This window comes from Triturus cristatus, chromosome 4_1 (assembly GCF_964204655.1).
Source record: "Triturus cristatus chromosome 4_1, aTriCri1.1, whole genome shotgun sequence".
NCBI lineage: Eukaryota > Metazoa > Chordata > Amphibia > Caudata > Salamandridae > Triturus > Triturus cristatus.
The window spans coordinates 1286371353-1286387561 of NC_140585.1; the positions used below are offsets into that span (position 1 = coordinate 1286371353).

The 16209-nt window shown below is 46.2% G+C and overlaps 1 protein-coding gene across 1 annotated transcript in view; it reads right to left on the minus strand.

The window, feature by feature from the left end:
* DDR2 (discoidin domain receptor tyrosine kinase 2) overlaps positions 1-16209 on the minus strand; it is a 686650-nt gene that overhangs the window by 430749 nt on the left and 239692 nt on the right. Inside the window, exon 3 of the mRNA XM_085654795.1 lies at positions 5578-5680. Coding sequence (XP_085510921.1) covers positions 5578-5680 — 103 coding nt within the window. The remainder of the gene's footprint in view (positions 1-5577; positions 5681-16209) is intronic.

Sequence of the window (16209 nt, forward strand, 5' to 3'; positions counted from 1 at the left end):
AGAATTAATTGAAAAAATACGTTTAAAAATGGTGATAAAAAAGTATTGAAAAAAAAAATGTAATTAATGAAATGACACACTGAATTTGAAAAATATAGAAATCCAATCAAAATCATTAAACATGATATCTTCAGAGATAAGTTATAGATAGGAATTAGCATTTAAAAAACCTTTGAAATTCACTGAAAAAACCATAGGTTTCATGCACGTTATAGTTAGGAATTGGCATTTAAAAAACCTTTGAAATTCACTTAAAAAACCATAGGTTTCAGGCACGTTATAGTTAGGAATTGACATTCAGTTAACTATAACTCGCGCCCCCGCAATGCACTGCTGATGACGTCACATAATACATCACTCATGACATGGTCAGTGACATCACTGATGACATCACTGATGACATCTCAAATGACATCACTGATGACATCACTGATGACGTCATCCATGTGATAAATTAGTGCATCTTCTCACACCCTAATATAATCTTTGATACACCTACTCAAAATTTCAGACGGCCATTCTGACAACCATAGATACTCCAATACCAATAACTACTCACCCACTCATTGACTTTTAGGTCTACATACATGTCCACTCACCCTGTTGGAAACTGCAACCTTCGTTTTCTTCCTGCCATACGAGTTTCGGGCCACTGCCCTCTTCAGTGGCAGATAGTATGTGTTTGGTGGCATGCGCATAACCACCAGTCCTATCGAGGGGCAACTCTTTCTTTCATTGATAGCGGTCGGCCCAGCCGCGGGACTGCATAACTACAAAATCTTTGTGGGTTCGCTACTGAACAAAGGAATGCAGAGATAAAGCGCAGCAGGAGGTGCTGTTAATGTGCATGGGTGCCTGAATGAATGAATGACACGCGTATGGCAGGAAGAAAACGAAGGTTGCAGTTTCCAACAGACTGCCTGTGCTCTGGCATTAATCCTACCTGCAGTGCGGTCCTATCGAGGGGCAACTCTTCCTTTCATTGATAGCGGTCGGCCCGGCCGTGGGACTGCATAACTAAAAAATATTTGTGGGTCCGCTACTGAACAAAGGAATACAGTGATAAAGCGGAGCAGGAGGTGCTGTTAATGTGCATGGGCGCCTGAATGAATTCTGCCGTGCCTTGTGATAAAGCTTTGAAAATGTGTTTTTCAGCGGCGACCCATGTGGGTTTGATGAACTACCAGTCCCAAGAATCTTTGCGAGCAGATGCACCTGTGAAATACTGACTGGGGATATACTGGTGGTGATGCGCACGCCGCCAAACACACACTATCTGCCACTGAAGAGGGTGGTGGCCCGAAACGCGTATGGCAGGAAGAAAACGAAGGTTGCAGTTTCCAACAGACTGCCTGTGCTCTGGCATTAATCCTACCTGCAGTGCGGTCCTATCGAGGGGCAACTCTTTCATTGATAGCGGTCGGCCAGGCCGCGGGACTGCATAACTACAAAATCTTTGTGGGTCCGCTACTGAACAAAGGAATGCAGTGATAAAGCGGAGCAGGAGGTGCTGTTAATGTGCATGGGCGCCTGAATGAATTCTGCCGTGCCTTGTGATAAAACTTTGGAAATGTGTTTTGCGGTGGCGACCCACATGGGTTTGATGAACTACCAGTCCCAAGAATCTTTGCGAGCAGATGCACCTGTGAAATACTGACTGGGGATATACTGATGGTGATGCGCACACCGCCAAACACATACTATCTGCCACTGAAGAGGGCGGTGGCCTGGAACGCGTATGGTAGGAAGAAAACGAAGGTTGCAGTTTCCAACAGACTGCCAGTGCTCTGTCATTAATCCTACCTGCAGTGCGGTCCTATCGAGGGGCAACTCTTTCTTTCATTGATAGCGGACGGCCCGGCTACTGAACAAAGGAATGCAGTGATTATCTCATTCATTCCTCCCTTTAAATCCAAGGCTGTTACTAATCCATGTGATGTGCCACAGGGGTCCCCACTGAGCCTCATTCCTTTTACTAACTATATAGATCAGATGGCAAAGATAGTAAGGAATAATGTTTTTGAGATAGTGTCCTATGCTTACGACACCCAGCTGGTGGTATCAGCCAGCCACAATCTGGAAGCTAGCAGGAACAAGATTTTGTGACTGTTTATGCTTAGTGGCTCAAGGGATGAAGAAGACCTGCCTACAACTAAATAGGGAAAAGACAGAGATTGTCCTCTTTGGTAAGGCCAATGGGATCTGGTGAGACTACTGGTGGCCACACAAACCTGACCCTCCATCTTCTCCCAAAAAGCATGTCAAAAACCTGGGTATAAAAAATCAATTTGTAGCAGTTTGCTGCTCCTGCTTTGGCATTCTGCGTCTACTTAGAAAAGTATTGATTACCCTGCAGTGCCGGAAGACTAAAACGCAAGTCCTTATCATTAGTCATCTTGACTATGATAATGCCTTATTCGTAGCCATAAATAAGTCACTTCTATCGCACCTGCAAATTGTGCAGAACGCTGCAGCTAGCTTGGTCTGCCATCTTCACCCTAGGACACCAACGGACCTACTTCTGAATTCACTGCAATGGCTACCTGTTCAAATTGCTATGCCATACCTATACCGCTCTGTATGATAAGGGCCTGTGCTATCTCCAAACAACAGTTAGGTTTTATCTACTTGGTAGAAGGCTATGATCTTTAGACAATATTGCCTTGCAACCCCATGCCGGAATCGTACTGCCAAAAGCGGTGGGTGGTCATTATCCTACCTTGCCCCATATCTTTGAAATAAGGTGCTGCTACTTATGTGTACTTCTGAAAATCTGACCAATTTAAAAAAAACTTGCTCAAAATCTGGTTATTTTAGTGACTTTGAATCTCATTCTCATTTCTCTCCTGGGTTAAGTTGGCCGGCTATAAGGTAGAGTTACTCCACTGGGAGTTAGTGGACGCACTCAATAACAGGTGTATGGCATGCTGCAAACCTTTAGGTGTGTTAAATTCAGATTTAACTCTAAAAAGCATATTTGGAAGTATAAGCTACCGAAACTACACAATCAGTGAAATAAAGTTTATTTGCCTCTGATTTCTTCTTAATATTCAGAGTTTTTGTCTGATTAGATGTTTTTAGCTCCTAGAGATTAAATAGTTTTTCATATGGGGCCTAATTCACAATGGCCTCTGCACTTGTGGAAGAGGCCCTGCAGTCATAGGGGAGCCTCCACAGTCAGGGCAGAATCTCCACCTTGAGAATTCTCATGCAGAGATTCCGCCCCGAGTGCGGAGACTCCCCTATGACTGTGGGGCCTCTGCCCGAGTGCGGAGACTCCCCTATGACTGTGAGGCCTCCGCCACGAGTGCAGAGACTCCCCTATGACTGTGGGGCCTCCACCACGAGTGTGGAGACTCCCATATGACTGTGGGGCTTACACCCCTATGACTGTGGGGCCTCCACCACGAGTGCGAAGCCTCCCCTATGACTGTGGGGTCTCCACCCCGAGTAGGGAGACTCCCCTATGACTGTGCGGCCTCCGCCACAAGTGCGGAGACTCCCCTTTGACTGTCGGGCCTCCGCCCCGAGTGTGGAGACTCCCCTATGACTGCGGGCCTCCGCCACGAGTGCGTAGACTCCCCTATGACTGTGGGGCCTCCGCCACGAGTGCGGAGACTCCCCTATGACTGTGGGTCCTCCGCCCGAGTGCAGAGACTCCCCTATGACTGTGGGGCCTCCGCCCCGAGTGCAGGGACTCCCCTATGACTGTGGGGCCTCCGCCATGAGTGCAGAGACTCCCCTATGACTGTGGGGCCTCCGCCACGAGTGTAGAGACTCCCCTATGACAGTGGGGCCTCTGCCCCTATGACTGAGGGGCCTCTGCCACAAGTGCGAAGGCGCCCCTATGACTGTAGGGCCTCTGCCTGAGTGTGGAGACTCCCCTATGACTGTGGGGCCTCCGCCACAAGTGCGGAGACTCCCCTATTACTGTGGGGCCTCCTTCACGAGTGCGGTGACTCCCCTATGACTGTGGGGGTTCCGCCCCTAGGACTGTGAGGCCTCCGCCACGAGTGCGGAGACTCCCCTATGACTGTAGGGCCTCTGCCCCGAGTGCAGAGACTCCCCTATGACTGTGGGGCCTCTGCCCGGAGCGCGGAGACTCTCCTATGACTGTGGGTCCTCCACCCGAGTGGGGAGACTCCCCTATGACTGTGGGGCCTCCACCATGAGTGCGGAGACTCCCCTATGACTGATGGGCCTCCGCCACGAGTGCGGAGACTCCCCTATGACTGTGGGGCCTCCGCCACAAGTGCGGAGACTCCCCTATGACTGTGGCTCTTCCGCCCCTATGACTGTGGGGCCTCCGCCACAAGTGTGGATACTCCCCTATGACTGTGGGGCCTCTGCCACGAGTGCGGAGACTGCCCTATGACTGTGGGGCCTCCACCATGAGTGCGGAGACTCCCCTATGACTGTGGGGTCTCCGCCAGGAGTGCGAGACTCCCCTATGACTGTGGGGTCTCCGCCCCTATGACTGTGGGGCCTCCGTCACAAGTGCAGAGAGTCCCCTTTGACTGTATGGCCTACGCAACGAGTGCGGATACCGTTTTTGAATCAGGCTCATGGTTTCCAACTTACGGATAGGTAGCTTCTCCTTTCCAAATCTGTGGCAATAACTGGACACTCCAACATATATTCTGCCAGAGAATATGGCAGAATTAAAATGTCACTCAATCTTGACGTTATACAGCAAAACCCCACAAGTGTGCAGTTGCACTGCAGGGGACTTCCAGTCCAAGTGTAAGAAGCATTAGAAAATGATACATTGCATCACAGTTTCATCCTCCTTGAATTCCATAACTTCTCCAAGGCAATTCCATTTCAGACTGGACTTTCACTTTGTTGCCACTGTGCCAAAGCCAAGCATAAGGCAGCATCTCTCAGGCTCGACATTCTGAGGAGGGATAAAGTAGAGCAACTTCCTCCCTCATTCTAATGGCACTTAATATGGCCACCAAAGAACTCCCTGAGGCATCTCCCAGATAGCATGGGCAAACCTAGGAGAGGTTCTGTTTCTTAAGCACTAGACAGTAACACATATAACATTTCCAATTTGCACCCTCTACCTTGTTAAAACAACCATATTTCTCGTTACAGCTTTTATGCCAGAAAAAAGCTACTAAAGTAAAAAATACAGTCCTATACACAATCATAAGTACATACAGTGCTTAATTTGAGCTGGTGGTTTCCGGTTCTCGGCACCGGCACTTAATTCTCAACACTAGCGCGTGTGACAGCCGCCACAAGGCAGTGCTGTCTGGTTAATTTGAAGATAACCACAAGAACAGGTATTTATTCATTCAACATACATTAAAAATAGCTATCACCTGCCGCTCAAGCCATTATTATAGGTTTGAGGGCCTGAAATAGAAATAGAGTTGGCAGCATGACATGGACAATGTGTGGTGCAAGCTGCAGTGGCCTACTGACGGAGAGCACTGGTACTTCTGTTTTCTTTACAAATTAAGCACAGGGTACATAGCACATTCTATTAATATATACCAAAGTGAAACATCTGTTCTACAGCTAACACCCCATGAACAAAACTAGCATCTGATAACAATGTGGGCTCACCTTCCATATTTGGCTGCAGTTGATTCAGACCACTGGCTGGAAGCTGTGATATCTTCATCGGGAATGTGACCACCAGACATTCCCAAAGGGAAGCGACACACCACTGGAAAAAGTGAAGGACATGTTAGCAAACTCTTTTTCCCCTCAAACCAAAATAAGGTAACAAATTAACATTTTTTTACCTCAGAAAAGCAGAAGGATCTCCATTCCAATCATCCAATGTAGTCCTTCAATTGAGTTTTTTGCTACCTAGGTACCAGGTTCATGCACTCATTTTAGTCCCTTGCATGCTGGCCGTATGCTCTCTCCCTAAGCACCTATGCGTACTTTTGACCTTTTACCAGAAGCATACACTTCTCTGCATCGTTCACATCGTATGCCCAAAGTATTGCTGAAAATGGAGAGCTAGTGTATGGTTGTCTGGGAAAACACACCATCACTGGGTGCGAAATTCAAATGGCTTATTCTAAAGTCTGGACTTGTGCACATTTTCCTTGCTTTATGCCCTCCAGAAAATCTAACAGAAACAGAAAATAACATCTCTTCAGAAAATAGCTACAAGTCAAATTTAGCCTCAGTGAGGACAGTGAGAATCATATTGAGTGCCATGTCCTTACCCACTGAACGGTCGATATCAGTCAGGCAACATTTTGTTTTTAAATCTTCATATATTCAGTTGTTGCATATCACCTCTTCGCTCAGTACTTTATGTGCAACAAAAACAAAACATGTTATGGGGCTGTTAAACTAAATCCCTCGTCAATCAATTACAACTCACACATTACACAGTCTATCTTCACATGTCAACACAAGTTTACCACTTAGACTTTCCTCATTATACATTTGAGCTGTTAAGATACTGCCTAAGTGGAGATCAGATATCTCAGGGCCAGGTCGATGGTGGGAGAAGGGCTGAGTAGATTTCTGAGGCTTCATTGTGAAATACTAGATCTTGTATATTTGGAAGAGGGTCCTTGCCCCATCTCATCACCACTCGACATCTGGCCACAACGAGTGTCAATGCAGTACATCTCACCAGGGGAGATGGCCTCCCTAACATGGTCCAGATATGCTAAAACTGGAGACAGGGACACACGATTTCGAATCATTTTCTCTATTTCAGTAAATACTTCTGTCCTGTATTCTAGTGTTCCCGGACTCTTCTAGGCCAAGGAATTCGATCTGCACTATCTCTGTGACATCCGTTGCATGAATCTAAATCTTCGCTTGGTCTATTTGTGGGATGAAACATGGAAGTAAGAAAGGGAACTAGTGCAACCGCTTCTCCCTCCACAACTTGCTGTGGCATGTAAGGAGGGCCATGCATCCAAGGGTATGGAAATAGCGCCTGCACCCTGTAGAAATATAGGGGCACATGCATCAACCATTTTGCCTTCACAAACGGGCCGCTTGCGAACGCAAAAAATGCTTTTCAGATGCAGCAAACCATAATTTTTCGATTTGATAACCTGTTACCGAATCGCAAAATGGGTTTGCAATTCGGTATTTGGAAGGGGAGTGTTTAGGGCGTCCCTTCCAAATCCCAAATCCTAAAGGTGCATGAATGTTTTGTGATCGTGAATGCGACATTCGTATATTGCCACCTACTTCAAGTAGGTGGTAAACCATTCACAAATGGGAAGGGGTCCCCAAAGCACCCCTCCCCCTTTGTGAACGGTTGTAAAAGCATTTTTAGGAGCAGGCAGTGCTCTTAAAAAAACCTTTTCATTTCTCTTTTTGTAAAGCATCTCGTTTTCTTTTAAGGAAAACGGGCTGCTTTACAAAAAAAAAGATTGCTTTATTTAAAAGCAATCAAGGACATGGTGGTCTGTTGACCTCAGTAGGCCACCATCCCTGTGATTTTTGTGATTCCTAGGGGGTTGCAAATTGCGATCTACCTCATTAATATTAATGAGGTAGAGCAATTTGCGACCCCCTAGGAATCTCAATCTGAAACTCATTCAGACACATGCATCAAGTTAAATTGGGCTTGCAAAAATAGCGAATCGCAAAAAAGGCTGTTTGCTAGCGCAATTTAGCCCTTCCCAATGCAGGAACCCAAAAACGAAAAATAGACAAATTTGCAAAAATAAAGAATCGCAAAGAATGCAAAAGCCAATTTAGCGAATCCTTCTCTGCGAGTACCTTAATAGCGATAGCAAATAGCGATTCGCAAACAAAGAATCGCAAATCAATGCATGTAATTTCGCAAATAGCGAATCGCACGTAAATCGCAATTTTGCAAGTGCAGATTAAGGGGAATCGCAAACAGGTGGTAAACAGGAGTAAAAAAAATCACACAGGTGCAACCCCACAGAAGCCTATTTAAACTGACCCAAGAGGCCTCTGAATCTTTTCACAATGGCAGCGCACTACGTGATGGCGAGGAGGATGAGGATCTATGCAGTAGCCCAGCGCAGAAGGAAAATACAGGAGCGGATTTTCAGAGTGCGCATCACATTGTTGGGACAAACAGCAGATGAAATCTGCGACAATTACAGGCTGAACGGTGCAATGATCCTTGACCTAATAGCAGAATTGGAACCCCTAATGCGGCGCCAGACCCGTAGGACCCATGCCATCCCCACTCATGTCCAGGTCCTATGTTGCCTGCACCTACTTGCGTCAGGCAGTTTCCAGGGGGTAGTAGCTGTAGCTGGAGGCATATCACAAAGCTCCCTTTCACATTTCCTTAAGTCCTTCCTGGACGTCATGATGACAAGGATCCACACCCACATCACCTTCCCCACAACCCAACAGGAATTGAACAAGACCAAACTGGACTTTTACCAGGTAGCACAGTTTCCTCATATGATCGGTTGCATAGATTGTACGCATGTTGCCTGCCATTTGTCCCCCAGCAGATAATGAATACATTTTCAGGAACAGGAAATCCTATCATTCCATCAATGTACAAGTAGTGTGCAATGCAAACTATAGCATAACAGACATTGTGGCACAATACCCTGGAAGCACATATGACTCCTATATATTTTGATATAGTGGCATTCACACACGTCTGCTCAGGTGTGAATTTGGCGAAGGATATCTGCTTGGTAAACACATATACTTATTCCCCACACAAAATTCCAAAATGGCAATGCATAACTGTCGCTAACCCTTTGCTTACTACCCTGTATTGACACCATACCTCAACCCAGCCACCCCACATGAGCAGAGGTACAATGCAGCACACATCAGCACACGGAATGTAATTGAACGCACATTTGGACTGCTGTAAAGTCGCTTTCGCGTCCTCCACAAAACTGGCGGAGTGTTGCAGTACCAGCCAGAGACCTGCTGCAGGATTGTGGCTGCATGTGCCATGTTGCACAATATTGCAACCAGGAGAGGCATACCCATTGAAGTGTCTGAACGTGAGTCTGAGGGGTACAACCAGCCACGGGCACAACTACAAGTGCATGGGGCAAGCTCAGCAGAAGGGCAAAGGAGACGTGCAGACATCACACAACATTATTTCCGAGGAATGTAATGATGAGACACAACACTTCAAGTTTGAACAGAAAAGTATTTACTACCATGAGACCATGTAGTATTGTTTAGCCACACTTAGAAGGTGCTAAGTAGCACAGTGATTCCATTCACAAAAGAGCAAATTAACTTATTTCAGGACCTGGAACTCAGTCACTATTATGGTTTTGTTCATGGTTACGTCACAATGGGCAAATAAAGATGGACAAGTCAGTCTAGCGCTTCCTGCCAAGCACTCCCAAACGCCTTTCGCCTACATCTGCACGATCCCTCATGGGTGCACTGGAAGGTGTTGTGCTGCGGGTACTGTGCCTCCTGCCAGTGGTGACTGGCACTTACAGGCTGCTAAGGCTGGATGCCTCCTCACTCCCCTCTTCCCCCGTAACATTGCTGCCCCCAACAGTAGCAGCCTGGATCTGTTCCATGGCAGTGGTTACTTGGCCCAGGGACCGACGTGACAGCAGTGCAGTGGTGTTGCAAAGGTTATTGTTTGACCTGGTATAGTCAGCCAAGCGCATCATGAACTGAGATGCCTTCTCCTCTGTGTGTTGTGGCCCTCCTGCATCACCTGGGTCAGCTCCTGCATGGTTGCGTTGGTCTGTCTGTTTCCTTCCACCACTGCTGTAGTTAGTTCTCGCACACAATCAGTCATGACTGTGATGTTCCTAGCCAATTTGGTGATTTGCAGCTGTATTGAACACATATGTCTCGCTTGCAGGCGCTGCACCCTCAACATCTGGGACTCCACACCACCCCACACATTTGGAGTTTGGTCATCCTGTGCTGCAATGCGGGCCCTTGACCTGCGCCTCCGTCTTTGCCGGATCTGTGCCTGGGTTGTAATTGTGGGGCTCACACGAGGCTGGCTAGTCTTAGGAGCGGGCTCAGGATCCAGCTCAGATTCCATGAGCTGCAGTGATGTAACTGGGGCCCTACGTTTTGTGGGTGCGGGGCTATGCTTGGTGGGGCCACAGGTGTCTCCATGTCAGCCTCTGCAGGAGTGTCCGTGATGCCTCCACATTCACTGTCCCCAGTGTCTCCTTCTGCTGCATCTGTGATGTGAAACAGTGCAATGTTAATTTGTGGTAAGGCTAATGTTGTGTGACAGTAAGCATACTTGGCTCTCATGAAATCACTGACTGTAATCACTGACTGCCATGCAGTGTTGACGTGTTTTACTTGCGATTGTTGTGTTTGACTACCCACTTGCCTGACCTGCCTACAACTCCCATAATGCATTTGGGTTTTGATGAAAAAAGAGCGACTTGAGTTTGTATCTGTACACTGGGGTTGGACTGAAGGGGATATGCACAATTGATTAGTACGTTGATATGTATAGTTGCATGCATCTTACCTTGTGAAGTACTGGCCGCTCCGGATGTATCCAGCTGGGTTAGTTCCACCACTGCTTCTGGCTGGATTGTGGGCTCAACCAGGTCCTCCAGGGCTGTATTGTCAGGAACTGTTGATGGGCCCCCTCCAGTACTATTGGCCTCCTTCAGCCTGTCTGCAATTCGCTCCTTGGCGCGGCTGCGCAGGTCGTACCATAGCTTCTTGAGGTCATCTATACTGAGGTGTGTAACCCCCCTCTGCATTTACCTTGCTCTTGATCCGGAGCCATATTTTTCTTTTTTCTGCCTCCGGCACTTTGAGTGAGAGTTTGCCAAAGAGCTTGTCATGGCTCTTGGCCACCTCCTCAATGAGGTTTTCAAGTTCCCTCTCACAAAATTTCAACTTGCGCTTCCTGGGCACTCTCCCCTCATGTAGGTGGATCCATTTCTGTGTACTGAAAGGGTCTGCAAATCAATTTGGATGCTAGTTCTGCTCTGCTCCAGCACTCAGCTTCCTCCTCTCACTTTCTCTGGGCACTGAATGAAGCATGGGCTGGATGACTTCCTGATTGTGATGTCATCAGCATGCTTCCAATGCGATGAGCTATTTGCGATTTTGCTAATAGCGATTTCACTATTAGCGATTTCGCTAATAGCGAAATTGCAAAACAGCTTTATCCGTATTTGCACGTCTCTGTTGTCAGAGCGCTATTTGTGATTGCAAATTTTACTGATTCGGTAAATAATCGCTAGGGGGGGTCATGCATTGCAGATAGCGAATCCTAAATAGCGATTCCTTATTAATCGCTATTTAGGAATCGCTAATTCTGATTTTGATGCATGTGCCCCTTTGAGTTTCATGCATTGTAAATTGCGATTACCTAATTGCAATTCTCAGGAATTTGCAATTAGGTATTTGAATTTACAATGTTGATGCATGTGCCCCATAGTTCCAAATCCAGGCCTGAAAATGCCTGAAGTTCATAAGGAGAAGTGAGGGCTGACCAGCTTATGCTGGGCTGTTTAGCAGCAGAGGGTAGTTCAATCATTAATTTTGTTTATGTAATAAAAAAGGTGGAGGTAAGGATGATCAGGATGATATGGAAAAAGTATAATATCCGACAACAATCATTTTCATAATGGTTATTCCGACTGTGAGGGAGAATGATAACCTAATCCAGTGTTCTCCATGTACTATTGTTTCCAAGTATTCAGGGGCGGAGGAGCGTTGCCCCACTGCTTTTCAGCAGTGCAAAACAGGAAAAATTAAATGATAACACAATATTATTATAATTTTATGTTTCCCTGCTAAAGCAAATTTTGGGGAGGGGCTTGGCTGTTGTCGCAGCCAGCAGGGGGAGGAGTGGTCAGTGCACTTAAGTGCGCATGACGGTTTACCCCGCCCTCTTGGGCCGATCAAACAGTCATGAGCACTTAGCATGTTCTCCACCCAGCTGTATTGCACAGCCTGGGTGGAGAACATGCACAAGCTCCCACTCCCTGTCTGAGGGCCGAACCATGGCACTCAGACTAATCACGATACTGCTGTCATACTGGACAGCAGCATCGTGATTGGCTATGGGAGTCTGTCAGTCTGTGTGCTTCCGGTTCACAGAAGGAGAGGACAAAGGATAAGCAAGGTAAGTGATCTTTTCGGGGTTTTTTTCCCTTTTTTTAACCGCTACGCACCCTGCCTCACCACTACTGGCCCACAGCAGCCGCCACTGATGTATTGCTGTTTTCGGATCAATGTCCCTGTATATCTGGTGCAAGTCGTTGAAAAATTGTGGGCTGTCTATGTTAGGGCCATATATATTTAATAATGTGAGAACAAGGGCCTGTATTTCTATCTGTGCTATCATGTGTCTGCCCTCAGAGTAAATCTATCAATCAGTCAATCAGGGGTTTGTATAGTGTGGCTACTCATCCATGAGGGTCTCAAGGCGCTGAGGGGAGAGAGGCTGCTGATCTGTCTGGGTGCTGGGGTTCAGTTGAAGAGCCAGGTCTTGAGATCCTTCCTGAATTGAGTCAGGGACGGGGATTGCCCGAGTTGTGTTGGTATAAAGTATCTTAACTGACCCTGCCCTCCTTATCCATGTTGCAAAAGACACACAATTGATGGACGGAATGCAGAACAAATCAAAACATTCACCCCCAGTCAAAAGATCTGGGTTAAATCCATCATTCTTTTGCTCACCATGCACCCCAGTTTAAACCTGGCCCATATGTAAATCAGTCTTGACCCTGTGCCTCATGGGAACAGTCTTGCCCAAACTGCCAAGCCAGTTCCTCCCTGGACCGCAAACACGCATCCTAGGACCAGTTTCGGGGTTTCACCCCTCTTCACCCAGGATAGCTTGATTCCAGTGGCACAGTGAGCCCAGGACCCACGTCTGGGCATACCTGGCGCACTTAGGGCGAGAAAGCAAAAGACACACAATTGATGGACGGAATGCAGATCCTTATCCATATTAGCACCCCTTGTGCATGTGTGCTGTATGATGCGCACAAGCTAGACCTGCCCATGTTGACTGTGTTAGATTTCTCAGATAAGGGTGTTAATCGAGTATCTTATATAAACACTATATCTATATTATGTCTTTGGATTTAGGCCAAGATTTTTATGACTTTGTGATGATCATTTAATGCTCTTACATTCCTTGAATGTGCAATTTGTATGTGCAGCAGGCCTATTTCTCTAGTCTTAGGGGGGATATGTAACTTATCCCTCTATTTTGTACTGACATATACACATGGTTGTTCTGAACTTTGCTAAATGGTGCTGCTGCACACTGACCAATTATCTTTCCCTTCAACATGGTCATCCCAACTGCCCTATATTACCCTTAATCTTCCCATTAATTGATGTCCCCCAAACTCTTTATCCGCCATTACGTCTCATGCTCAGAAAGTGTATGTAGCAGGCTTTTTCTATTTGCAGTGGTTGGTGGAGAACCAAAGTTTACCATTAGGGCAACTTGTGAAGTGTCTTTTAGGATATTCCCCTGTGTTATTCATTCTGCAGTAGTTTCAGTCTGTCCTAGAGCTATGCATAATTCTTCTACTTCAATCCACTGCTATAGTCTGCAAACGATTGCTAAAGATAATACTACGTTAATTGCAAAGTTCTTTATAGCAGGCCAATCAGTTTGGTGATGTTGAAAGGAGTCCGGCACATTCATCAGAGTAAGTTGTTATCTTCCATTCCACCTTCAGCTCCTTTCAAGAGGACATGTTCTGTCTGGGCATTGTTCTGATGTGGATTTGAGGTGATATGAATCTTACCGTCCAGGCGGAACATCAAGCGTCTTTTTATTGTAATGAATGAGCATGTAGCAATCTAAACCACAACACTGAAGTTTAGAAATAAGATAATGAGGAGCCCATATAGTTGAGGCCTCTTTTATCCGTGGTCCGTCCAAAGCATCGTCCCCCGATCTCTAGATTTCAACAGATGGGCAGTTATTTGTCTAGACAGGGCAACCGGCAGTGATCGTGGGGCCAAAGATCCATGCACTGCGGTATCCTGTTTGCATGTAACCTAGTAACAGGATGCCACAGTTTGAGAATATGTGGGGAATTGGGGACCTTTGCTGGAAGTTACGAAGGGAGACAGACGTTCCTGGCTTGCTCTTAATAAAGAAGAGATTATTCACTATACTTGCACTTGTGCTTCCTACATGCGCTCTCCTGACTATGAAAGATGAGACAATTTTGTGCACGAACACATACTTTTCGAAGTTGCCAGTGTCTATGGATTTTGACAGACCACTCTTCTATTGTTGCATCACAATCTGGCTTCCAAACCTTCACTCCTGGATCTGACGTACTACAGCATTTGTTTCATAAAATTTATTTTATTGTTGTGAGGGGAAAGGTTGCCCTCAATGTCTGATATTATTCGTTCAGCTTGATCAAGCCTTAACACGTGTTCATCTAGTTGCTCCCTCATGCAATCTCACTGTGATGACAGAACATCTATTTTAAAGTCTGTGGATTGCAGGTTGTGCTTCATTTTATGTAGAATTGTTCTTATGTCTTCATCTGAGGCTACAGCAGGCAGTTGGAACTCCCCTGTCTATGAAGAGTTATCTTGATCTGCTATGGACAATGGCTAGTTTGGGTGGTTTATTGTCGGGCTTCCCCATTATTCCAACAAAGCTCTACCTTGGTGTAGCACTTTCTGTCAGCTAACCAGCTGTACTTATTTTATGGTTTACTATAGCTGTTGTTGCAGTGTTTGATCACTGGTATTTAAGGGAACAAGTTGGCGGACGTTCTGGTATTCTCTTGGGATCATTAACTTTCTCGTTCTCTTTTTTATGGTGTTGGGCGTGGCTCCATTGGCCTATTCTGGTTGCAGAGCCATTTCTAATTCTTCGTTTTTCATCCCTAGCACTTTGTGATTTTTTCAACGCTTCTTTTTTTAACTGCTGCCCGACACTGGAAAGGTCTGATACCTCATATCTCGTGACATGCAAGGATACCTGAGATAATTGTGTAACAACAAGACCCAGAGAAGATCTGGGGTAAGGGATCCAGAGGCACGGGGTACTGGGAGCCGGCAGCCTCCGGCATCCACTATTAATCACATATGGGGCCGCTCCCAGCTGGATGTCCTAGATGCTACAGTTTCTTATAATGTGAGTGCAGGCATCTCACAAAAAGTGAAGGACTGGTCTCACACACCACCTGGTGTCATGCTTCATCATTGACCAGTCCTCACACTCTAAAAACTTGGTTTGGTAGAGGGCAGGCATACACCTGATGACAGGGATGCACTTCTAAATTAAGTGGGGGCCCTTACATACAGAAAGTGAGTTAAAAGGCCATTATAGGTGTCCAAATTAGCTTTCAATTCAATGTGGTCAACATGTTTCTGCCTTGTGGCCAGTAGAGTTTTCACCCCACACAGTGGGAACTCTTTCACCATACTCTTGTAAGAGTGGAGCCTGCCATTTTTTTCCTCTAGGTCCTGATGAATGCCGCGGACCCTACTGGGCCACAAGGCAGAAACATATTGACCACATTGAATTCGGTGGGGGGACAATAGAATCCCCAATACTCCGATCACTTATTTTGAAAACCATATATATGCCAGCCATATTTAAACTAATTTGACATCTATAATGGCCTTTTAACTCACTTGCTGTATGTAAGGGCCCCCACTTAGTTTAGAAGTGCATCCCTGTCGTCAGGTGTATGCCCGCCCTCTACCAAACCACATTTTTAGAGGGCGAGGATGAAGCATGACACCAGGTGGTGTGTGAGACCAGTCCTTCACTTTTTGTGAGATGCCTGCACTCACATTATAAGAAACTGTAGCATCTAGGACATCTAGCTGGGAGCGGCCCCATTTGTGATTAATACCTGAGATAATTGCCAGGTCTTGCAATTTGTTGATGGATATAATAAGCACTGTTAACTTAGACTGCTTTAATTCTTCCATGCCACACCAGCTTGCCACTCCACATGGGCTGCATTCTGTCTTGGCCCATCAGGTTTATGCAGTGCTATACCAGCTACATTGTGTCATTGGCCCTGGTGTCATCAAAGTCAGTTTATCGTATTTCTTTTGCGAATGCAGGTGCTCCATCCAAGGTGACTTGATGAAATGCCACGTTAATGCGGGGCTGGATGTGCATTATTTAGACTTTTTCATGCCTGGTTCATCTACGGCCTAAGGAACAGCTTTAAAGTAATGGCAAACAAGGATGACTATCATTCTCTAATTGTGATATTCAACAAAGGACTCAGAAATGCTGAAAGACACTAGAAAAGGCAGACCCATTCCTGTGCCACAACCTGT